The 27,381-nt window shown below is 29.0% G+C and overlaps 1 protein-coding gene across 7 annotated transcripts in view; it reads right to left on the reverse strand.

Annotated features, from left to right (window-relative positions):
* The window catches only part of LOC136080659 (coadhesin-like), a 94,869-nt gene that overhangs the window by 27,740 nt on the left and 39,748 nt on the right, over positions 1–27,381 (reverse strand). For 4 of the 7 annotated variants that reach the window (XM_065797598.1, XM_065797594.1, XM_065797595.1 and 1 more), the window contains exons 3-8: positions 13,812–13,952; positions 8,984–9,136; positions 8,369–8,806; positions 5,628–5,768; positions 4,334–4,492; positions 2,913–3,071 (exon numbers count right to left, since the gene is read on the reverse strand). In XM_065797598.1, the coding sequence (XP_065653670.1) occupies positions 2,913–3,071; positions 4,334–4,492; positions 5,628–5,768; positions 8,369–8,806; positions 8,984–9,136; positions 13,812–13,952 (1,191 nt within the window). Of the gene's footprint in view, positions 1–2,912; positions 3,072–4,333; positions 4,493–5,627; positions 5,769–8,368; positions 8,807–8,983; positions 9,137–13,811; positions 13,953–15,554; positions 15,822–27,381 lie in introns of those variants that run through there. The other 3 variants (XM_065797596.1, XM_065797597.1, XM_065797600.1) reach the window with 3 other exon arrangements.

Below are 27,381 nucleotides of genomic sequence, written 5' to 3' on the forward strand. Positions count from 1 at the left end.
AAAAAAAATGAATATTAATTATAGAAAACGTGAAAAGACCCCAAAATACACTATAGAACAACAAAAAAAGGCAAAGAAAAGAAGCAGGAAACTAGTTAACCAACTCTATAACACAAAACCGTTTCTGGTCATCGATGACGAAAAATACTTTTGTTTTGCAAGGGACAACATGCCTGGAAATTCTGGATACTACACAAACAACAAAAAGACATGCCCAGAAAGTGTTGGTTTTATAAGAAAAGAGAAATTTCCAAAAAAATTTTAAATGTGGATAGCCATATCTGACCGTGGTATGTCCGAGCCATTGTTTCGCACTTCTAAGGCTGTAGCGATCAATTCATCAATCTATATTAATGAATGTTTAGAAAAACGACTTCTTCCATTTATTCACAAGTATCACGGAGACTTTAACTATTTATTTTGGCCAGATTTAGCAAATTCTCATTATTCTAAAGATTCTCTAAATTGGATGGACCAATATGTCTATTACATTGATAAAGAATCCAATCCCCCAAATGTGCCTCAAGCATGACCAATTGAAAATTTTTGGGGACATTTTTTTTTTTTTTTTTTGTTATTTCACCTCCCCAAGGCCCAGAAGGCCACTACAGATGAAGAGGCTACGTAATTGTGGTTATAACCCTCTCTCAACTCTATAACTCCGAAACACGAACCTTGACGAATAAGGCCGCTGCGCGGAGAAACAAGTTGACATTTGGCACAGACGGTTAACGTGGGAGATTGACATTTGGCACAGAAGGTTAACAAGAGAGATTGGCATTTGGCACAGAAGGTTAACGAGGGAGATTGACAAGCTTCAACAGAACTAAAACTACAAGAAATTGATTTAAACTTTTTACAGTCGCATATGAAAGACGTCAGAGCAAAATTGAGATCAATTGCAGATATTGGTGTTTTTTCATATAAAAAATAATATATTTTTATTAAAAGATAAATGCTTTATTTAAAAAAATATAATAGTAGTTTGTTTTTTTATTTATAAATAAGTTATTGACGTTTTTATTTTGTCCGATAACTTCCGCATCACCCGTTGCAAGTGACAATACTCTTTTCCATTTTCAGTAAATTCCAAGTTTTCCCTTCAATGCTTTAGAATTCTCTTCCGTACTTTTCCACGTACTTTTTCTTGAAACATGCAACCCAAAGTTTTTTTTAAATCTTCAGTCAACCGCTTTCTTACAACTTTAACTTTTCTCTTTTTTTTTTCTGTGACTGTCAGCACAAATAGTTGTTGTGTGCAGTTTTGTTTGTAGTGAATAAGTAAACTCAAATAAATAATAAAACAAAGTAATTATGCATTAGAGCTATTCAAATGTTTTAAGCAAAGAAACATCATCGTTAATGATGTCAACCAAATAGAAAAGTAGGAGCCCATAACCTCCCATAATATTTCATATTATGCAAGCTACTTTACACCCCTATGTTGTGCTATACTGTAACTATATTTCTCTTGTATATTTTCGCATACAAATACTAAGAATCACACAGTATTTTCAGATATTATTACAAATATTGAGATATTTATCATACAATTTAACAAAAAAAATCTATCATGATATCATACTTGCAAGACTATTCATTTACGTAATGTAAAAATACTGTTTAAGACGCAAACCTATTTAAGTTGTTGCGCACTGCTGAAATAACCAAGAGTTATTTGCCATTATGCAACACTTGTCAATTTTTTTGTTTTTAATGATAAAAAGTTGTCATTAATTTCATCCAAGTTAAGTTTAGGAGACTTTTGATTTAGATAAAATAGTTAAACTAGATATGCGTTTTTGGCTCATCGTTTAGTGTTAATAAGTTTTACTCAATTTAAGCTTCTGATGGTTACAAAAAGACAAGTAAACTTTCTTGCTTTTTTAGGATCCAAAACGAGGCATTTAGCAAGTTCTCATTATTCTAAAGATTCTCTAAATTGGATGGACCAATATGTCTATTACGTTGATAAAGAATCCAATCCCCCAAATGTGCCTCAAGCACGACCAATTGAAAATTTTTGGGGACATTTGGCACAGAAGGTTTACGAGGGAGATTGGCAAGCTTCAACAGAGCAAGTTTTGATTGATCGCATTAAACTAAAACTACAAGAAATTGATTTAAACCTTTTACAGTCGCATATGAAAGGCGTCAGAGCAAAATTGAGATCAATTGCAGATGGTGGTGTTTTTTCATATAAAAAGTAATATATTTTTATTAAAAGATAAATGCTTTATTTAAAAAAAATATAATAGTAGTTTGTTTTTTTATTTATAAATAAGTTATTGACGTTTTTATTTTGTCCGATAACTTCCACATCACCCGTTATAACAAATATAAATATGAAACTTTTGAACTATTGTGCATATGTCTTTTATTTTTTTTAAATATATTAAACACCTATTGTAATAATATTTACATGGATTTATAGCTGTTAATGTAGTGCAACTATAAATAAAAATAGTATTTATAAATGTGCTGATTAGAGGAAAATTTTAATAGAAAATTACAAAACTTAAAAGGCAATCATTTTTTAAATTCACCCTTGCAACACTAATTAAATGTAATTAAACACATTAACTGGAAGAAAGTTAAGTAATTTTTTATATTTTGCATTTTTACCAAAACACATGCAAAAAAATTTTGTGTTTAATTGGCACAATTTTCATAAGTTGTTTTGATAAAAAATTTTAATATGAACCAATTTTCAGAAACATAAAAACAATTTAGTTTTGCAAACAAAACCATAAATAAATTTTATTACTGTTATTTATATTTTATCATTATCTATTATTACAGCTATTATTATATTATTTTCTATTTCATTTTTGTTTATCTTGCATTACTTATTAAAAAAAAATTAAAAAATACAACCAACAAACAAAACATTTTTTTAAAAATGAGCTTACCAAAACTTGATATATTTGAAAAGCAAGGAATAACTTCTGTGATGTTACCAGAACAGTTTTCTGCACTATTTGATATATTACATTCTCTGGTTCTGTTTGAAAATCCAGTGCCAGATAAAACACTACAATTTGACCAAACCGTCCATGGTGTCCATAAGGCTAAATAAAGTTATATACAATAAAATTATGTTAAATTGTTGTAATAAAAGATTTATTGTAAACCTTTTAATAAAAATTAGTAAATCTTTTTATTCAAAAAAAAATATTGAGAAACAGTTTAACAACTATATTTTTTGTAATGTTTACAGTAATTAGTTTGAACTCAGGAACATTAACTTTGGCATACTTGCAAAAATTTTGATAGCAATATTTTGAACTTGTCATTAGATCTTTCAACAACCAATCAATCAACCAAATTTATTTACAGGTCCAATGCTCAAAATAACAAGAATACAGTAAGTAAAATATGGAGGGCATATCAACAGTATTTCATAGTTAATTAAGACAAAGGTGAGAACTCTGCTTTCTTTGATAAAATCTATTGCTGAAAATAATTCAATGTGTCATAAACACATCTTTATATATCATAAATGCATCTTTTAAAACCAATATGTTAATGGTTTAAGCAATGTACAACTTTCAGAAAAGATAAATTTTTCTTTACTGTCCCTAAATCATAAATTCATGCCCAAATAAAGTGTTCCAAAAAACCTGAGCAAAAATCAAAACAAAATTGGATATTATTTAAGTCATTTAAGTCATATTCTAACTTGTAATTAAAATATTTCTAATACTTTTAAATATAGATAATTTACACCTATGGTCCTTTTTTGAATTTATTTTCTTCTCAAGTTTAATTAAATATAAAATAGTGAGCATATTTCAAGTGTTTTAACAAAATGTTCCTTTATAGCATGCAAACTGTTCTTCTCATGAGTACAATAAAAATAATATTAATTATTTTCAATAAAAATATATTTTTATTAAAATATAAAAATATATTGTATAAAAATAAAAGTTAGGAACAATTTTAAATAGAATTAATGAATAGAATAAAAGCAAAAGATTTATTTTCTTAGCAGTCATTTTAACAGTGTGTGTATATATATATATATATATATATATATATATATATATATATATATATATATATATATATATATATATATATATATATATACACATACACACACACACACACACACACACACACACACACACACACACACACACACACACACACACACACACACACACACACACACACACACACACACACACACATATATATATATAACTATAGTAAAGGCATTAAATATACAATTTGTGGTAAAAATACAGCTCTTAGCTTGTCTATGGTATTTAAACTGACAAAATTAAGATTAGATTATAACAAAACTTTTTTATAAAAAAAAGCTAACCAAAACTTGATATATTTAAAAAGCAAGGAATAACTTCTGTGATGTTGCCAGAACAGTTTTCTGCACTATTTGGTATATTACACTCTCTTGTTTTGATTGAAAATCCTGTGCCAGATAAAACACTACAATTTGACCAAACCGTCCATGGTGTCCATAAGGCTAAATAAAGTTACATACTATAAAATTATATTAAATAGGTGTGATAAGATACATTATAAACCTTTTAACAAATAATAGTAAATCTTTTTATTTAAAAAACAACTTCTTTTATTGACTGAGATAGCTAACTTCCAGACATGAAACTCCAAACATTTTTATGTTTATACTTATTTCAAACAAGGATGTTTTGCAAAAATATCCAATGATTAGAGCCTGGGAAATAAAAAAAAGCCCAAAAATCTTAGGAGCACATATGTGAAAGCAATTATTTGACAAAATATTTTTTTAACTATTCTTAACCAAATCAATATTCACTAAAAAATTTTTAAATTTTGTAAAATAATATCTTAGTATTCAAAAATTTTGAGCATATAAAGTTGAAAACCCCTCAATATGAGGAGGTTACAAATTTTATTGGGCAACATGATACCCTGTAGATACTCTTAACCACTCTCAGCTGCAGGGTTTATTTTATAGACCAAAAACATATCTGTTGTTAATGATGCTACAGAAATAAATACTAAGCATATTTAAGAATTTATTGCAGCTACCAGATATAAAAATCACTTTTAAAACTTTTTTTTTGAAGCTAGAAATTCTTTAAAAAATTTGCCAAAAAGTATGAACAAAAAGGAGCTTGGTAACTGTTTGTAAAAGATTAGAAAAAAAAAAAGCGAAAATTGCTTTTTTTTTTAATAATCTTTCTTCATGTTATTCTAATTTGAATATGACATCGTTGATTTGCTAACAAATATTAGTTTTTATACCATTTGTTTGTAATTACAGATTTAGAAAGCAAATATGTGAATCAAAATTAAATAGCATATTGCAGATAGTTATACATTAATTAATCAATTTATTTATTGTTTTGCTACTTCTAAATAAAAGGAAAATTCACTATGTAAAGTTGGTGTAATCTGTAATTTTAGGGTTTTAGTGTTAAGCCAGCTTAACACTAAAACCCTAAAACTCATATTTTATATTTATTATAGTCATAATAATACATTAAATATTTTTAAAGTCTCGTTTATGCCCCAATTCAATGAAAATCAATAGAGATCTTTTTTTGGTTTAGTTTTAAAGCTATAAAAGTAAATAAGCAAAGATTTTCTTTTTTTTAGAAAAAAAAACAAACCATTATATGAAATGTTGCATGAAATCATCTCTGTGTTCAATCCAATACAATCTATCCATTGATTTTTGCTACAAATACGAGTTCTAGTTGAAATCAAGGACAAATTACAGTTTGACCATTCACTCCACTGCGACCAAATAACTAAAATGTTTTTACAAAAAATGTACATAATTTTATAGTAATACAGATAGTTTGTAAAATATAAATGGTATGATAAGATGTATAAAATAAAAGCATGTTTTAATTTTGGTGGTGCAACTTTTAATGTGCCATTAAAACATATTTGGGTTTTATTAACTATAAATAAAATCAGTAACACAAATTATTTCTAACCTTGTTATGGTACTATAAATCTTAGTAACATAATCTTCTATGTTCTATTTCTCACCTACACATCACATTAACATAAAAAAGTTAAAGCACATTCTACAATCTACAATGGAGAACAAAGTTAAAACACATTCAACAATCTACAATGGAGAACAAAGTTAAAATACATTCTACAATGGAATACAATCAAATAAGTATTGAAAGAGCAATTAAATGGAGTTCCATTCAAATAAAATACATATACTTTTATTTTTTTTTATTAATAAAAAAACATGTATTTGGTGTACAGCTTTATGAAAAAGCTAAAATAAATCTTTTATCCTGCCTAAGTACTAAATACAATAAAATTTTACTATTATGTTACTAAAATATATAGTACCATGACAAACTTTTCATAATTAATATAGTTATATAAAATATACTATTTATAATTTAGCTATATTTTAACAATATTAAGTTAACTATTATTTAATAATTATATAAAACAGGACACAGTTTATTTATTCCACAAAACATAATGAAGACTTTAAAGTACAAAACACATAAAAAAAAACTCTAGATAAAATTATGAAATGACTAATATAGATACAGGCACTTGCACAATTTTATCAAAATCAAAGACCAGCAAAGCTGATCTTAGTACAAGCGTATCAGAAGATTTTTTGCAAAATAAATCAAACAAAAAAATCTTGATCTAATATAGTTTTAAAAATCCTAATGTAAATTCAATGAGACTACTGTACACACCTCTGGATTCATACTATAATTCAGATGCAAATCAAAGAGAAGAGGAGAGGTTCAGAGGAGAGCAACAAGAATTAATAATCTGAGAGGACTAAAAAACAACAAAAGAGGTGTAATCATGGCAACTTATTTCAGTTTTTTAAATTTTACAAAGGTATAGACGAAAAGCAATTATATCATATAACTTTAGGGGTTCCTCAATATTCTATCCTTGACCCTATACTTTTTTAATTTACATTAACGATCTCCATGAAATTCTCACATCTAAGGTGGTATTGTTTGCTAATAATACTATCATTTATTCCTGTCTTAATAAGAAGCCAACACTCTCTGATTACTGATGGAGGGGGCATTTGAGCTTGAAAAGGATCTCACTTCTGCTACAGCATGGGGCTCTCAAAGACGCAGCAATCTAGATCTTCCTATGAAAGAATATAATGTACTCAACGGGTCATCTACCCTTTGTCTTCTAGGATTAACTCTTACTTCTGATGTATGGAAACCATATATAAAATTGATTGCAAAATTAGCATATGCTAAGGTTGTATCCCTTTATCGTGCTTGCCACGCTCTTACTCCGGATTCTATTCTTTATCTCTATAAATCTCAAACCTATTCTTGTATGGAATACTGTTGACATATCTAGGGTGGATCTTCAAATGATGCCTTTCTCTTATAGAAAAGGTGCAAATACACATTTTTAACCTTCCACCATTATCACATTGTTGTGATAAATACTATAATGGGAACTGTTCTAAAGAGCTAGCATTCCTTGTGCCATGTACTAAAATTCATTCTTATGTTACTCGTTATTAAATTAAGTCTCATCCTTCTACTGTAACTGTTAAAAAATTGTAATTATATATTTTAGGTTTTGGTACAAAAACACCACAGCACCATGTAATATTATTTATTATAATTGATATTACAAGGTTTAATATTTTTGAATTTGCTCTTTGAAGGAAATTTATTATACAAAAAATTAAGTTTTCTCAATTTATAAAATTTGATTTGTAGAAAAGAAGTATTAATGGATATTTATTAAATTTGACCTATTCCTTAATCTCTCTAAAGCCTTACACTTATAAATAGTTAGGATACCCCTATTTTTTTATAAGGTTATCTAATCGGTAATTTCCATTACCAATTATATAACCGTAAGGTTCCCCATTAATAACCCAGAATATTTATTTAGATTATTATTTATAATAAAGTGAGCTTCTATTACCACATTTTTCTTTGTTTGTAATACTTTTTAACACATCTTTATTTGGCACAATTATCAAAAATATACAATCAACCTTGGGCACTACTTTGGTAAAATAATTACAAAACAGCTTTATGTTGTTATGAATATTAATAGTTTTATATTAATAATATTTTATAAAGTTGAAATATTGCAAAATATTAACAAATATAGTATAGATAAGTTTTATTTTAAAAGTTTAATAGTTTTTACTAAATAGCTAATAGCCAAGAAGCATATTCTGCTGGCAATAGCAATGGTTTTGTGAAACTCATGGAAAAATAAAAAAACAAAAAAAAAAAAAAATTTAAAAACCTAAAAATGGGCTTAGTCAACTTTTGAAAAACAACAACAACAAAAAAACAATTAAAAAAATCAAACTTAATTTGTTAACTTGCTGAAAAAAAAAAGAAAGGTTTACCATGTGTATAACTAACTAGGGAAAAATTCTTCATCATTGCACCAGTCATGCAAACACCAAGGCATGCAAACACACTAATATTGGAATATATATTAGGCTGTATAATATCAGTAAACACAACAGTTCCATTAACAGTTATGCTATTAGAATAATTTCCATTATTGTAGAGCTGCGAAACTTGAATTAAATTCCATGAATTTAAGCCGATATTATAACTCACAAATTTAATGCCGGAAAATATATTTAAACTGCCATAAAAAAAAGTAACATCAATGCATGCTTCTCCAAAATTATCTAATATCTGCAAAACATTTCCAAGACCACTAGCTTTGTTGAAATTCACATCAAATGATACTACAAATTCGTCAAAAAAATTATTCAAAGTCGATAAAAGATGATCAGATTGCAGAGACGTTTCGTTTAACAAGATTAATGAATCTATAAAAAAAATTGATGAAAACATAAACTATTGCAGCCATGTTTGAATTATATTTCAAATTTCCTTGATTATAAAATAAAAAATTTGTTTATTTTTTAATTTTATTTGTTCATTAAATATTTTAGGAATGTTTGTTATGAAAGATATATTACTGACACAATATAACTTGTAACTACCTTTACATGAACTGTTACTGAAGCATGGCAATGAATCAAAAGCCTTGCCAATAACTCCAGCTGGGAAAATACAATACTCTCTTGTTCTATTCATTATTCCATAACCACATAATGTACTGCAACTTGACCAAGCACTCCAAAGATTTGAAATACCTTAACATATTATATTAATTTGAACAACTTTAACTATAAACTGTATAAAATTTTGTGGGTAGAGGAGAAAGATTTTTTATAATGAGTTTAAAAAAAAACTGAATAATTGAGCCAAAAAATATTAAGTATAAGATTTTTAAATTTTTTGTTCTGACTTTGCATAACATAAAGTGTAAATTATAAAAAAAACATTGAAATCAGTGTTGTAAAATCGATGTAATCAGGGTTGGAAAAAACCATACAATATTTTTTGTGGGTGTTTTAGGGTTTTTGAGGTTTTTTTTTTTCAAAAAAAAGTTCATAGTTTAAAACTTTTAATATATTATAACATATGTATATGAAATGTATTATATATACTATGAAGCATGGTAGCCTCCCTCCCCTCCCCCTTTAATAATAGATGATTTTAATTAAATGTAGTAATTCAAAACCATGCTCTGAATGTGGTTAAATACTTCTATAGTGTTGAGACTATTATTGAGCTATTCTTTTATTCTTGCCTTGATATGTTAAAATGTTTGAAGAGAAGGTAGCTTTGCTTGGAAATCAGCTGAGGTACTCTGTGGTCTCTTCAGTTTGTATATTTGATGGTTTACAACACTATAATTCCTCTGGCCCTTCAAACTTAACCAGAGCTTGCAACATTTGTAGCTTTGCTTCAATAGAAACTTCTTTAATCCAAGGACAAAATACAGAGTTGGGGAGTTAAGTACCAGATATGGCATCCCATTCTCAGAAGTAAAGCATTTCCAATCTTCTTATTGACATTTATCATAACATAGGCTGTCTGGATAGATTTCAAATCAATGTAGGGAATCCAGAACCCCAAAAACCTATTTAAGAACCATGGAACTTGGTAAATTGCAATAAACAAACTTGCGTCTTTTATCTGCAGTGCCTTTTTTTCTGTCAAGATATTACTAATATCTTTGGTCGTATAAAGTGTGAAGATGTAAATAGCATCTGTTAAAAACCTTGGGGCAAGGTTGATTTAACTTAAAATCTTGTATTTCTGCTCTAAGGAAAAAGGAGGCTAGTTTACAGACTATCCCATTATTATTCCTAGAAAATACCATATCAGTTAGTAAATAACTGAGGTTGATATTTGACCGGGGCCAGGGCCAGGGCAAGGTTTGATAAAATATAGCCAGCTTCGGGGCCAGGGCCGGGTTTGTGACCGGGGCTGCATAAACATTTATACATCCTAAATTACTTTTTTTTTTTTAATTTATGTTTCATTTTGATATATATGCATTTATAAACATCATTATGATCAACTTGATCATCATCATCATGAACATCATCATCATAATCGTCATCATCATCATCATCATCATCATCATCATCATCATCATCATCATCATCATCATCATCATCATCATCATCATCATCATCATCATCATCATCATCATCATCATCATCATCATCATTATCATCATCATCATCATCATCATTACCATCATAATCATCAGCAGCAGCAGCAGGCTTTAGCCTTCCTCTTTTATGCTGTTTCTCAAATCATAGTCAATGCTCAAATGAGCTATCATCTCTATTAAAATAAACCAAAACTCATCTTGCTTGGCTTCTTATTCAACAAATTGCATCCTTTCACTGTATCTGTCTTTATTTATTAAATACTGTCATAAATATATGCCAGAATTTAATAAATAGTAAATGCAAGTATAAAATTATAATATATAAAGAATTATAAATTTATTTCTAGCCCTGGCTACCAACCCCTGCTAAATCTTACAATTTTGCCAGTCTGGATTTGCAAAAAGTCTCATTTTTAACCAGGGTCGGGACCCCAGTCGTTTACTAATATCAGTAGTTGCATTTGTCAAAAATGTCTTTTTTGAAAAATGCAACTAATGAAAGCCAACTAACTGAGATCATCTCTTTGTCAGTCCAACTTGCATAAATTTTTCTCTTTATTAACTTTCTCACAGATTTCAGGCCACTTTTTTATAGCTTTACATAAAGACCCTCTTTCTGGACCTTTAGTTTTCTCATCAGTAAGAGCAGCCATACAATGAAATATATGTATGTTATATATGAACCTCCTACACATTATCTACACAATTGGAATTTTCAAAATATCTGTAAGAATTTGTATTGGTTGCAGTTGTGTCACAACATATACCTATGATCTGCTCTCTACAACCATAATATTCTAAAAGATTGTTCACTTGTTCTGCTTGGTCAACTCTCTTAGAAGAGGAACATCAAAACAGCATTTTAAAGTCGTCATCTGGGGAGCTCACTGAGAATGCAAGTCGCTCAATTTTTTGAATAATTTTTAGCTCTGGGGTAATATGTTCCAACAGTTTAGTATCAAAATGAAGCTCTCGGCCTTTAAGAAGATTTATGATTGAAATCTACTTAAAATCTCCTTTACCTTCTACGTATTTAAACTCCTTTCTATTTCATTAGTGGCATTTTTCAAAAAAGTATCTGGAGATGGTATACCATCCATACCTACACCTCCAGCTTTAAAAACTTCACTTAAAATTGCCAAATGAGGTCGTACACCAACATTAAACCTTGTTGCTAGAATTGCAGTATATTTAATGAGTTTGCCAACATGCACTGCTAGATTTATTTTGCATCTCAGACTTGTACCTAGGTGATACTCAATAATATTTTTCTACCTATTTATATTTAATTTTCAACAAAACAATTGCTACTTTGTTATGGAAATAATACCTGCATTTCTGACCATTAACCTGGAAATCTTCTTCCTCTTGATTTCAACTTACTTCATATCTTCCAGCTTGGCATCATCTGTTCTCATTTTATCAGCAATTATATCATTTTCAAAGTTCTTAGTAGAGATGTCGAAAGCTGATAGGATTTTTTGAGGAAATCTTTCTCTAACAACGACTCCTTATTAAGACTGCTGTCCCAGTTAAGAGAAGACAATTTAATTAATTTCTTGTATTTTATATAAGTTTGATGATTTTAGTTTTGATGTTGTACCCATATTCCCATACTTTCTTGCAATTCAACTTTTCTATCTCTGTCGACTATAAAAATATAGCTATTTAAAAAAATTTCTAAAATATAACCTCAGTACTTTTTTGCAGAGGTAATTTATCAATATTTTTTATTCTATATACTATAACTTTTAACAAAAAAACTATATTTGTATTTCACCTGATGATTGCATCAGCATGAAACTTAGACTTGTGAAAATCACATAGTTTTATTTTCTACTATATTATACCCTTGACTTTCTTGATAGTATATGCACAAAACAGCATCACTATAATAAATGGCAATTACTTATATCAGCATGTAAACATATCAGCATTTCAAACAACAAACGAATCTGTTGCAAATATTTTCGATTTAATATTCACAACTCAGTCATCGAATATAAATACATCGTTAGTAAATTTGTTTTAGGAAACGTATTCATGTCATTTGATATTATGTTTTGATTTTATTCTTAAAAATAAAACAATGGATGTAAATAAAGAAAAGAAATTTTTATATAGAAAAGCTGATTAAAATAGAACTCAAATTTTTATTACAAGAATTGACTAGCTTCAGTGTTTTAATACCAAATTTTCATGTTCAAGATAAAGTCAACTACCAAATCAATTTTATTCAGCAAATATAACTGCGCTATATAAAAAAAGATGAAAATTCCGGAAATTATTCAAGGGATAAAACAAATTAAAAAAATAATATTATTGCTAATCAACAGCATGGGATTGTTAAAAACAAGTCATGTAGAACCAATTTACCTAAAACTCGATTTTGTTACAAGAAATGTTGATTAAGGAATTCCTGTTTATGTAGTTTTACTTGATTTTGCAAAAGCATTTGATACATTTCCACATCAAAGGATTATCTCAAAACTTGAAGCATATGGTGTTAGTGGCTAGGCACATTGGTTTTTTAGCTTTCTTATCTAACAGAAGGCAGAGAGCTGTTAAGGGAGATAATGTTTCAACTTTAGCTGAAATTTTTTATATTTAATATAAATGATTTTTCTGAGTCTCTGAAAAATATTTTAAAACTGTATGCTGATAACACAAATATCATGACACTTAAGTCATCAGTTCAATTAGTTCCTCTGATGAGTAACATAACAAACTACAGTACAATTTAAACTCAGCATATGCATGGACACAAGATTGATTGCTTAGTTTTAATATTGAGAAATATTTAGTTTTGCACTATGGGTATAAAAAAAGAGATATCCAATTACACAAATAATTGTAAATTCAAAGCATCAGATTTAGAAAGGGCCCAAGGAGTAATTTTTTTAGATAACTTGAAAAGGAAAAATCAAGTATTATCGAGTGTAAGCAAAGCAAATTACATGTTGGCAGGAAATCTTTTATTCGACTTTATGCAGAACTTTGCAAAACCCTATATACTTGTTTATAATGTGTCTAGGTCATTAGCTTAAATACATTATAAACAAGTATACAGACACTGCACTGTAGTAACACTAAGCTAAGTATTGAAATGCACACTTAAATTAAGCACACTTAAGTTAATGTTACACGGTGGCACGCACTAAATTAAACTAAACAAATTATTTTAATATCGACAAAGTGGAATAGTCAGTATGTTAATGTGTGATTATTCTTAAACAGATCTAAAGATAAATACAACAGAATATAATATATGTAATTTATTAAACCTATGTACAACAAACCTTGACTGCTGCAAAATATTACTTCTGTGTTGTTGCCGATGCAATCGAGTAATAAAAGGTTTAAACATACACGAGTTCTTTGCATGACACCACAAGTTGAGCTACATCTTGACCAAGCACTCCACCCTGACCATTGAGATACTAAACACATAAAATAATTAAAATTACCAGAAAAAAGTTTCTCAATTATTCTTAAAAATTTTGACTATTATATACTTTATTCTAATGGAGCTCTGCTGTTTACATACGAAAATACAGAGAAAAAACCCAGTTAAAAAATATAAGATAAAATAAAATATATTTACTATGCTCTCCCCCTACCCACACAAGTAAATAAAATTCTTCATCCTAAAAATGTTATAAATACTTGCAAAAAACAGTTATTTTACTTATACCATAAAACAAGGAGAAAGTTTTATTTTATTTTATACAATTTAGGCATATAAATTTGTCAAATGGTCACACACAAGTAGTATACGTGTGAGGAAAAAGTAAAGCATATTAAGATTACAAAGTTTATGCACTAACTCAACTTAGACAGTTTGTCCGGACAAAAATTATAACTAATAGAAGAGCTAATATTAATAGTATTAATTAAAAAACAAATTTAAAATAGGCAAATCACATAAATGAAAGAGGTTAATTTGTTCTATATATACAGAAAATGTTTTTTTTTTTTTAGATAATAAGAATAGATATATTTTGCTTAAATGGTCTATGTTTTTTATAGTTAAAAAAAAAACAAAAAAATGAAAATAATTTATAAATTTTATTTCCAGTAACTTCAGGGAATGTAAAATATTTCCTCATTAGTTCTTTTATTGATACATTATTTTACCTACATTAATAACCTTGCTGAAAACAATTTCAAATAATAAATTTTTTGATTATTAGTTTTTTTTTCTTGCTCATGGTGACAAAAAATCATTCTAGTATAACTTATCATCTAATTACACAATGATTTTTGTTTAAAAACTTCATAGAATTTATAAAAACATAACTTAACTTGTTTTGCACACAAAATCACTTTGAAATTCTCTCCCATTATGTTTTTTTTTTATTTAAATCAGTTGCAGTTGTTTATATTATACCTTAATTTTTTTGTTTGCTTTTTAAACACCTTCCTCATTTTATTCGTAAATAATGATTTAAATAATGACTGTCTGAGGACTCGTTAGAAGTTAATAAAGTTACAAGAACAAACTTCACAGGACTTATTACAGTAGACTACCTTATTGGCGTTATGGTTACCTTAATGACGTTATGGGTTTATCTGATTCGGAAAAAAAAAGGTTTAGTCTCTATTCTAAATAAATGTTAAGAACATGTTTTTCATTTTCCAAGAAGCTGTCTTATGTCTACTGCCTTGTGAGATTTACTTTTATAGACAAAATCTAGAAGTTAACTCTGATTTAAAACACCCCTGCTTTTTGATCTTATTTAGTAAATGCTTGAGATGGTGTCTTTATAAAAACACTTATCTTGGGCAAGTGTTAACTGCATTTCAGCTACAGTCTAGGCAATGACTTAAAGAGTAAAAAGAAATTTCCGTTAACCAGCTTTGCCTATTTTTAAGCCCATCTTTAAATCCATCTTTAACTATTAGGCTGGCGTAGATGTAAATCTGTGTAGCATTGTTTCCTACCTAGAATGATAAACAGAAGATTTTCTTGACTTTATCCCTGTTTTTAATGGCAACTTATTCTGTTATCTCCTAATGAGGGTATAAAAACTTAGTTTAACCTTTTTATGGATGGCTGGTAGTAAAGTTACCTAAACACTTTAATAGTTCTCAGAAATTGATCGCAACGACAGCAGTATAATATCAAAGTATTAATTATGGCGTGTTTCGCATGGATAGTATTTTTTTTTAGTGATTTTGTAATGTATTGCCGAGGCCACATAAAGTTTTTTATGACTTTAGATTGATTAGTCGAACTAAAGCAACTACATAGCTTGTTGGTAGGGGTGTCATGCACTTTCTATGAATTTCAAGTTTTTTAATAAACATAAAACATGACTATAAAATAATAAAAGTTTTTTAGAGCATGCAGCAACAGATACAGTAAAAAAGACTTTGTTGAATGACGAGTCAAGCGAGAATAAGTTTTGGCTGACGGAACTAGAAATGATAGCTCCTTTATGAGGCAACCATGATAGTATTTGTAGAATAGAGAAAGGGACACAAACTTACAACGATGGGAGATAGACTTGTGCTTTAAAGACAGAGCAATTCTAACTATGTTTACTATGCATTTTTGGACCTTGTCAAGAAGAGAAAGAGCATCACTAAAAGAAAAAGCTCAAATATGAAAACAGTATACCATACAGGGGAAAGGAGATTCGTAGAGCTAAAGAATTGAATCAGGAGTGAGAAAATGGTGAGCGCGATAAAGAGAAGCAATCTTAAAAGACTAAGCTTTTTCTTTTTATCCTTCACCCAGTATTGTTATTGGCGATTTAATTGCCTATCACTCTGAATGAATTGTCTTTAATATCTATGATCCCGCCCCACTAAAGTTCAAAATTTTTGACTTTTTCTATTTCTCAATCAGATAGTCAACCTTGTGACTCGTTTTCCAGACAACCCTAACTACTAAAATTTATTCTTTTTATTTGTCTCTAACCCTAATTTGCGCTCAGTTTCTCCTTGCTCCCCTTTGGATAGTTTGGACCATACTATGATCTTACTAAAACTTTTGTCTCGCATTTCTTTGTCAAGCTCACCCTCAAAGATATCAGATCTTTTGTTTTTCCGCTGGTAATTGCCCTACTTTGTAATCTCCTGGATTCAGGAATGCATGAAAACTTTTATTCCTTCTTGTCAATTTGAAGTCTCACTTAACATCATTGTTTTTATCTTATTGTACAGCTGCTATTTCTCATCAATTTCTTCATCTGCTTCACAAGGTCTGTTGAAAACAAATGTCTTTTTATTATTGCAAGTAATTAAAGCATAAAGGTGCTATCTGACGCTCTTTTTAGGTTCTAGAGACTTTTTGAAAATTTTTAACAATGTCATCAACAAAGGAAGCAAGTATTCCATCTCTAATTCACAATTCCAATCTTATTATCTTTCCCAAGGGTAAAGCAGATTTAATTGCAAATAACTTTTCCTCTAATTCAACTTTTGAATCTAATGACCATCCTCTTTTTGTCATTCCAGAGAAACAGGTTAATATGTTGTTAGACATTAAATTACTCCTGCTTCCATTGCTAAAGTTACTTCTCACTTAAACATATTGAAAGCTTGTGATCCAGACAATATTCCAGCGATAGTCTGACAAAAGGGTTCTCCAGAACACTCTTTAATACTCTCTGATCTGTGAAGCCGTAAAATTTTGTTATTTGCGGACAAACAGTAACAGTTTATATATATATACGTGGCGATTATATGTAATAAATATATAAAGCTTACATATTAAAGATTATATATTGTTATTTTTCTATTAGTAGTGTTTTATTAACAATACTACGTTAGCTATTTAACAAGTATTTAACAAAATCTTGTTTTTCTACCTACTGAATAATGGCATCTATGGTTTTAATCGTTAAAAACTCTTGAGAACACATTGACCCTTATAATTCGTCTGACCAGTGTCTTTGTATTATTAGCAAGTTATTTTTATCTTTAATTAACAAAATTTTAATATCTCATCGTGAATCTAACTACTTAATCTCTGACAATCAATATGGCTTTGAATCATCTGGTTCTACAGCTGACCTGTTAACTGTCAAAACAGAAAGGTTTTATTGATGGAAACGATTAGGAAAGGGCTAGTGTTCTTGACAAATCAAAAACTTCAGATAAAGTTTTTGATTTGTCAAGAAGCTTTATGTACATTTAAAACGAATTTGATTTTGAAAGCATCTGACTTAAAAGGCGCCAAACTTTCTATTCCTTTACTTCGATGAGTTTGTTTGTTTACATACGTACATGAATTGCCTTCAATGTCTTCCAGTATTGGCTTTACAAAAGTGATTATTACTAAGTACATGATTTCCACGAGTACCAGAAACAGAAAAAAGTTATTTTCTACTTTTTAGTCGATTGAATAGAAAGCTATTTTTAAAAAGTTTTTTTTATTTATTTTATTTTCTACTTTTTAGTCTTGATAAAATTGAATTATTACACTTATTGATTATGATTAATATTCAATAAAAATTTATTTTGAATTCTGTATATTTCTGAAGACCGTTACGCTAACTTGCCATTACAAATTTATCGCTCTCTTAAAAAACAAATTAATTCATTTTACTAAATCTAAAAGACTTATTGAATCAAATGTAACAAATATAGCTATTGTTAGTCGGCAAAAGATTATTTGTAAAATTTCAGGGCTGTACAATCAAAAGAATTGCTTCAAAAAGCGCTGTAAAGTTTTGGCCTCCACAAAAAAAAAAAAATCAAAAAATCAAAAAATGCGGACTCGTCAGTGAGTGAATAAAAAGCTATAAAAATAGGAATTAAATTCGGTGTAAATCAATCGACAATTGGTCGTCAGTTAAAAAAAAAAGAATATTAATTATATAAAACGTGAAAAGACCCCAAAATACACTACAGAACAACAAAAAAAGGCAAAGAAAAGAAGCAGGAAACTAGTTAACCAACTCTATAACACAAAATCGTTTCTAGTCATCGATGACGAAAAATACTTTTGTTTTGCAAGGGACTACATGCCTGGAAATTCTGGATACTACACAAACAACAAAAAGACATGCCCAGAAAGTGTTGGTTTTATAAGAAAAGAGAAATTTCCAAAAAATTATTAATGTGGATAGCCATATCTGACCGTGGTATGTCCGAGCCATTGTTTCGCACCTCCAAGGCTGTAGCGATCAATTCATCAATCTATATTAATGAATGTTTAGAAAAACGACTTCTTCTATTTATTCACAAGTATCATGGAGAATTTAACTATTTATTTTGGCCAGATTTAGCAAATTCTCATTATTTTAAAGATTCTCTAAATTGGATGGACCAATATGTCTATTACGTTGATAAAGAATCCAATCCCCCAAATGTGCCTCAAGCACAACCAATTGAAAATTTTTGGGGACATTTGGCACAGAAGGTTAACGAGGGAGATTGACAAGCTTCAACAGAGCAAGTTTTGATTGATTGCATTAAACTAAAACTACAAGAAATTGATTTAAACTTTTTACAGTCGCATATGAAAGACGTCAGAGCAAAATTGAGATCAATTGCAGATATTGGTGTTTTTTCATATAAAAAATAATATATTTTTATTAAAAGATAAATGCTTTATTTAAAAAAATATAATAGTAGTTTGTTTTTTTATTTATAAATAAGTTATTGACGTTTTTATTTTGTCCGATAACTTCCGCATCACCCGTTGCAAGTGACAATACTCTTTTCCATTTTCAGTAAATTCCAAGTTTTCCCTTCAATGCTTTAGAATTCTCTTCCGTACTTTTCCACGTACTTTTTCTTGAAACATGCAACCCAAAGTTTTTTTTAAATCTTCAGTCAACCGCTTTCTTACAACTTTAACTTTTCTCTTTTTTTTTTCTGTGACTGTCAGCACAAATAGTTGTTGTGTGCAGTTTTGTTTGTAGTGAATAAGTAAACTCAAATAAATAATAAAACAAAGTAATTATGCATTAGAGCTATTCAAATGTTTTAAGCAAAGAAACATCATCGTTAATGATGTCAACCAAATAGAAAAGTAGGAGCCCATAACCTCCCATAATATTTCATATTATGCAAGCTACTTTACACCCCTATGTTGTGCTATACTGTAACTATATTTCTCTTGTATATTTTCGCATACAAATACTAAGAATCACACAGTATTTTCAGATATTATTACAAATATTGAGATATTTATCATACAATTTAACAAAAAAAATCTATCATGATATCATACTTGCAAGACTATTCATTTACGTAATGTAAAAATACTGTTTAAGACGCAAACCTATTTAAGTTGTTGCGCACTGCTGAAATAACCAAGAGTTATTTGCCATTATGCAACACTTGTCAATTTTTTTGTTTTTAATGATAAAAAAATGTCATTAATTTCATCCAAGTTGAGTTTAGGAGACTTTTGATGTTAGATAAAATAGTTAAACTAGATATGCGTTTTTGGCTCATCGTTTAGTGTTAATAAGTTTTACTCAATTTAAGCTTCTGATGGTTACAAAAAGACAAGTAAACTTTCTTGCTTTTTTAGGATCCAAAACAAGGCTTTTAAAGCACTCCAAGGAAGGCCAAGACAAATTGACGTCAACAATGTTACTTTTTAAATGTAATTTAATTACTTTAAAATAAAGTAAAAGGCAGTGTTTGCAATCCTGCGTTACATACTCGTTCAACCTTGAGTACTTTAATAAAGCTATTTATATTCCTCCTTTTTAAAAACGGTGCTTAAAAAAGATCCGACACACACAGAAATAAATAAGCACACACGCGATGTTTACCGTAACACTATTACTTTTTTTAAACTTTTGTTGGTTAGTCTTCCGCGCAAACAAAAAAGATTTATATAAGTACAAAGTCTACATTATGTCATTTAAACGTTTATATCAAGGGTACAACATGCAGCTCACAAACCTCATGTGGTTCTTTCGAAGATGCGGTTGTTCAGATGGCTCCAAAACTCCACTTGTCTTTGTTCCCAGAGGTGTCAAGGTGAACCAAACAACTTATGTTGACTTTTAAAAGCTAAGTTGTAGCTTTGGGGCAAAAAGAAGAGCTATGAAAGGTTCTTCATAGGATTTTGCATCCATGGGCCTTCATTCAAGATTCTGCACCTGCTCACAGTATCAAGAAAACCGGAGCCTTTTTCCAAAAGAATATTTTTTACTTGTGGTCACCGGGCATGTGGCCCTCTCCTAGCCAAGATATGAACCCAATGGACTTTGCCATTTAAGGCTTCATGGAGTCGAAGAAGACCCTTAAAACATATCCAAATTTGGCAGCTTTCAAAGCAAAAGTAACGAAGATATGGAAGAATCTGTGTCCGGACATGCCACGACAAAGCAATGAAATGCAGCGCCTGTGCGTCTGAAGAGTATAGTAGATTTCAGAGGAGGCTATATTGAACAAAATTGAACTTTTTATGTAGGTTAATGTTTTATTTTTCTGTGATCAAATTTTCAGTGATGTGATACAAATAGTTTTTAACATATTCAAAGTTATTTTTTTCTGCGATAACATGCGCACTCCTGTATACTTATGTGAAATATGTTCATAAGTTAAAATTTAGATTTTTTTTCTAAACATTTTACTTTTAATCACTTTTTTGTTTTAGTTGTAAACTAGTTTATTTAAAATAATGTTTTATTTTTTTTCTATTTTAACTTGATTTTTAGGGTGTGGAAGGGGGTGGGGATAATCGAATGCTGACATAAATTTTTAGGGGGTCTCTAGAAGTTTGACAAGTTGTTAGAAAAGGGGAGGAAGATATAAAAACTACCCAAAATTTGTTGACGCAATTAATAGACTGCCTTTAAGCCAACTTCTCTGATCTCTGATTACACGGCATTTTTTTTCGTCAACGATCTCTAATCTCATAACCAACTGTATCTCATTCATCAATGAAGAAAATCGCTAATATTTTCAATTTTGGGGCACACTAAGGTAGTCCTTTTTCAATTTTTAGTAGGATTTTTAGTCGATAAAGTTTTTTTAAAACCAATCGCAACAGAAGGATCTATTAATGCGGTCTTTTGAAAATAGCAATTTATTCTGGATTTAAAAAGAAATCTCTTTATAAAGACGAACACTCAAATCAGTTGAATGCTCATCTAAAACTAATGACCCATGATAGACATCATTAAATAGACGCAAGTTCATCGTTTTTTATCAAAACAGTCACCTTTGGATCGTAGTATATTCTCTGATTCCTCAAATATGATTTCACCTAAGTGAAGGCATTTATCCACTTATACTATAGTATATCTTGGTGTGAGCTGTTTTTTTATCTCTATGTGATCATAAATATATATAAAGTTTATAGAAAATTCAAAAGATTGTTGTGCAGTTTCTTCAGAATCGTCATATTAATGAGTTAAACGAGAAACATTTAACTGAAGTCATGCGTTGTGGTATTGCGCATTTAATATAACTGTGATTAAAAACATACTGATCTGCATTTGTCAAGATTAGTATACTCACTGTCGTGCTTGTATTAACTTCTATATAGCCCCAGCTAGATTCTGTTAGCATAGTGCTTCCAGTGCTCGTAGTTAGCTACAGGCTGCCGCTTTCCTAAGGTATTTTTTTTGTTGAACTATTTTATAAAAAATTTCACATTATTAAAAAAAAAGCCTATCTAAGGGTGATCACCCTAATGATAGGCGGTTTTTTAGATAATGTATATATATATATATATATATATATATATATATATATATATATATATATATATATATATATATATATATATATATATATATATATATATATATATATATATATACATATATATATATATATATATATATATATATATATCATGTTAATAATTTTTTATCATTTGTTATTTTGTGTCCTGGTAGCTTTTTTTAATTTGGTCGATCGTTTTATAAATTGAAAAAACCAGGGCACAAAAATACGAATGATAAAAAAAGGGTAATAATTCGACAATGACTGTTCAAATAAGTTAGTCGGTGATCTCCGAGAGCCTCTAAACGGGACTAAAGAGTACCTAAAATCTTTTTTTTTAAACTTCATATCAGGATTTTTTTTCAAAACAAAAAACAAACAAAAATTAATGAAAGTTTCAGAATAAGAAAAAAAGAATATAAGAAGATGCATAAAAATACATAAAAGTTAAAGTAAAACAGATAAATAAAAAGAAATGTAAAGAAAAGTATTTTTCTTGGTACTACTTTTTGTTAACATTTATTGTTGTTAATTTATTTTATTACATCAAATGTTTTGTTAATTATATTTTTTGTGTGTACTTTTTGTTTGTTTTTAATTTATATTTTATTTATTTATTATTTTTGCAATATATTTTGGTTATTATATTACAACAACTATGGTTACTATGGTTACTATATTTACTAAGTCTTTACAATATTTAACAATAGTCGTTTTATGTCACCGTTAGTTGTTACGTTTTATCAGTTTATTACTGTTTTTAACTGTAACTATGAATGAGAGTAATATTGATTTATTTTAATTATTAACATTCATTATTTTGTTGCTATTACTAATATTCTCGATATTAACTATTTATTTAATATTGCTATTATGAATGTGTTGTATTTATATTTATCATATTTATGTATTAACTATTATTATTTGGGTTTACATTACTCTTATTAAATGAATGTCTTTAATTATGTATAACATATGATATATTATTATAATTTAAATTTTTATCTGTTATTATATTATTGTCATTATTATCAGGAGTTTGGTTTAGATTAGTTTGTTACTATTTATAAATGACCGTGAATTGTAACAACTTTTGTATTCAGAAATATATTGATTGATTGAGAACAATAATTTGAATGATTGAGAACAATAATTTTTCTTGTAGAATATCTCTGTCTGTAGGCTGTGTATTGCAATTGTGTAATGTCTGGAAAAATGAGGCGGGACTGTAAAACGAAAAAAAGCTATGGATAAAGATACCAAAAAAAGTATATATATATCGTGCTTATCTAAAATGGAAACTTTTTTCCATTGTACAACAGCTCAGAAGTAGAAAATTAAAAGTCCAGAACCAGAAGTTTAGGCAATTAGCACATGCTGATGTAACAAGAATATCCCATCTGCTCTAGATGCCATTGCAACTGATGAATGTACAAAAGGTGAAATTCGACAAGAGACGCATGGACTAACAAAACGTCTTGGTGAATTAGAAACTTCCTTACTTAGACTGTGTTTTAGGATATGATAATGCAAAGATTCAATAAAACAAGTCTAGCTCTGCAAGGTGCCACTGAAGATTTGAATAAAGCTTCTGGTTTGTTGCAATCATTTTTTGAGTTTATTCAATCGTTGAGATGTTTGACAAAATTGGATAAATTTGAGAAATATGGAAAAAAGTTGTTCAAATGTAAAAGATATGAAAAAAAAGTCAAAAGCGTCAGAAAAAGTAAGCATCAGTCCGATGAAGGTACTTATGAAGAAGTCCTCCTGCTTTTAAAAGATGAATTTTGAGTTAATGTGCTGATTGCTTTTATCGATCAATTAAAAGCAGCATTGGCTCACAGATCTGCCGCATGTTCAGATGTGGCCAGCAGATTTGGGTTCATAAACAATTTGTAAATATTGGCTCGTATGAAAGTGATAAAATATTTTGATATTTTAGCAGCATATTACTCCAATGATATTGAAGTCAGCTTGGAAGAGGAAATGGTTCAGTTACGGTCTTACGCAGTCTCACAAATGAATTCTAAAGATGCAAAAACAAGCAAGGAGTTGTTGATGAACCGCATTTCGCTCAATGATGGTTTGGTAGAAACTTTACCGATTGCTGCAGTAGTACCGATTACCGATTGTTTTAGAATTTATCTCAGCCTAATGGTACCAAACTGTACAGGAGATGTTTCTGGCAATTAAAGCGATTAAAAAATGAATATAGTTCTAGAATTAATCAAAAGCGGCTCAACATGCTTTTTTTGATGTGTATTGAAAGTGAGGTGACCAGACAACTCTTATTTGATGACATTGTTGAACAATTTACCAGACAAAAATCCAGAAAACGTCACTTTGATTTTTAAATACATGGCTAAAATATTAAATGCTACATGCCTATCACTTTTCTTTATTCATAATGGCCCCCAAATTGTTTTTTTCTCTAGCCTCAGGTACCCTCAATCTACCCCTGTTTAAATAACTTTACCAGTTAATTTTATAAAAATGGAAACCATTTAATTGCATTTTGGTTGTTTTGCAGATAAAAAAGAACTCCTGAAATTTATTTAAAATTCGAACACTAATTATTGCCTTAGATGAACAAAATATTTTTAATATTATGACATAATATATATTATGTCATGTGTATGGTTTTCTTTTTTTTTTAACAGAATTTATTTTTTGCGTCCTAATAAATCTTTTCGCCCAAGGCAACTGCCCCCTCAATCCCTAGTTAAGCTACTGGGTTTAGCGCTTGAGGAGCTTAGTCGAAAGAGTAACATACCACTAAAGAGAGTAGATATGTAACATCACACAGATGATATATGTAAAAATTAAATTATTTTATTTGTTATTACCACAGATTAAATACTGTTTTTCAAAAAATTGGTATTACAATGGCATGAGATAGTAATAGTAACTCCTACTGATGATAATAAATGGCATCCGTTGGGTTCTTATATCAAAATCATTTTCTTCACGGGTAACTTGCGTGCTTTTTTTTTCTCAATTATTGACAAGGGGTAGGTGAGATTTAAACAGCTAGCTTTTTAAATTAATTTTTTTAATAACAAATAGATCAAATTTTGCCTTAGAAATCACATTTTGTACAAAAATCTGTTCTCTTAGAGCTCTAATATAGACTTTACATACGGATGGGAATAGTAGTACTATTCACTATAAGAGGAATAGAGATTTAAACTATTTAAAAATTAAATTGAGGGTGTTACATAAATAAATGCATACGTATAAACAATAAACAAGTTATTAGACTTGTTTATTACCGTGATTGATACCGTTTGATACCGTTATATACCGTGATTGTATGGGACCTATTCTTCGAAATGAAGAAATTATGGATTAGTATGTGTATAAGGAGATCATCAATTATAAAATGCTCCGTCTTAAGGATAAATAATAATAATGCTAAGAATTTTACAAATACTCTTTTAGAAAATAACTTTATTCCAACAATAAACAAATCAACAAGAGTTACAAAAAAGTCTTCAACTCTACTTGATAACATCATAACTAACAGTTTTTATACTAGTCCTCTTTACACAGGTGTATTTCAGACTAATTTATTGGATCATTTTTCTACATTTTGAGCAACCTATAACGTTTTAATTAACAATATTTCAGCGACAGATCAATGAAAACTCCTTAAAGCATTTTAAAAGCTCTAACCACTGCGGATGTGGCGTAGTGGTAAGAGCGCTTGCTTGAGAAGCAGGAGGTCCAGGTTCGAAATGAACTCTGGACATATTTTTGCGTCACGTTAAGGAAGGAGGCGTGAACTTCCTAGTTAATTACACTTTCGCGGTGCTCTGTGACAAGACCGTTAGGTCTCCTGGAGTACCTAAATAACGAAAAAAAAAAAAGAGAATAAAAAAATTTTATATTTCATTTAAAACAGGTATTGTTCCTGACAAACTAAAAATTGCCCGTATAACCAATATTTAAATCTGGAGATAAGTCAAATATTTTAAACTACAGGCCTATATCTATACTACCTTGCTTTTCAAAACTGCTAGAGAGAATAATGTATAATAGGTTATATAATTATCTAACTGAGAACGACATATTGCATTGCAAGCAATTTAGTTTTAAAAAAAAATTCCACTAAACATGCAATAGTTGAACTATCTAATCAAATATCTAACGCCTTTGATAATGACTGTTTTATATTAGAAGTTTTCATGGATCTGTCAAAAGCTTTTGATACCGTAAATCACAATATATTAATAAAAAAACTTGAAAATAACGGAGTGAAAAAGAAAAACTTACTTTGGTTCAAAGGGTATCTGATAAAACCAAAAGCAATTTTTATATTATGATCAAAATAACACAATTCCATATTCCATAACTTAAGAGGTTCCTCAGGGCTCTATTTTATAACCACTCTGATTTATATTGTACATAAACGACTTGTACTTAGCAACAAATCTTTTAGACCTAATTTTGTTTGCTGATGATTCCAATCTTTTTTGTTCTCACAGAGATATTAAAACACTTTTTAAAATAGTTATTGAACAGTTATGTAAAATTAATGAATGGTTCGTAAGTAACAAACTTTCATTAATTGTGAATAAAACAAAATATATACTTTTCCATAAAGTAAATAAATCAGAAAACATTCCACTAAAATTACCAAATCTTATAGCTAATAATACTTATATTAAAAGGAAAACTTACGTAAAATTTTTAGGAATAAAACTAGATGAAAACTGTGGTATTCACATATAAATAGTATTGAAACAACACTCTCAAAAAATATCTCAATTATGTTTAAAGCTAAACCTTTTCTAGAAGTAGCATCCTTGAAAAAATTGTATTTTACCTTGATTCACAGTTATTTGTCTTACTGTAATATTGTGTGGGCTAGTACTGGCTACACAAAACTTAAGAAAATCTACAACAAACAAAAACATTCATGCAGAATAGTGTTTAGAGCCTACAGAATACTCCTTCCGAACCACTTTCACGTGCGCTCGGTGCTTTAAATGGGTATAAACTCAGCTTACACCAAGTTTTATTGTTTATGTTTACAAACAAAAATGGGATTATCCCCAAAAAATTTTCAAACTTATTTTAATAAAATTAATCATAAATATTCAAAGGTTTCAGATAACAACTTTGTTCTTCTCAAGTATAATTTAAAATTAACCTCCTTTCAATTAAATACCGTGGACCTTATCTGTGAAAAAAATTCCCAGAGATTGTCAACAA

Source organism: Hydra vulgaris, chromosome 05, assembly GCF_038396675.1.
Source record: "Hydra vulgaris chromosome 05, alternate assembly HydraT2T_AEP".
Lineage (NCBI taxonomy): Eukaryota > Metazoa > Cnidaria > Hydrozoa > Anthoathecata > Hydridae > Hydra > Hydra vulgaris.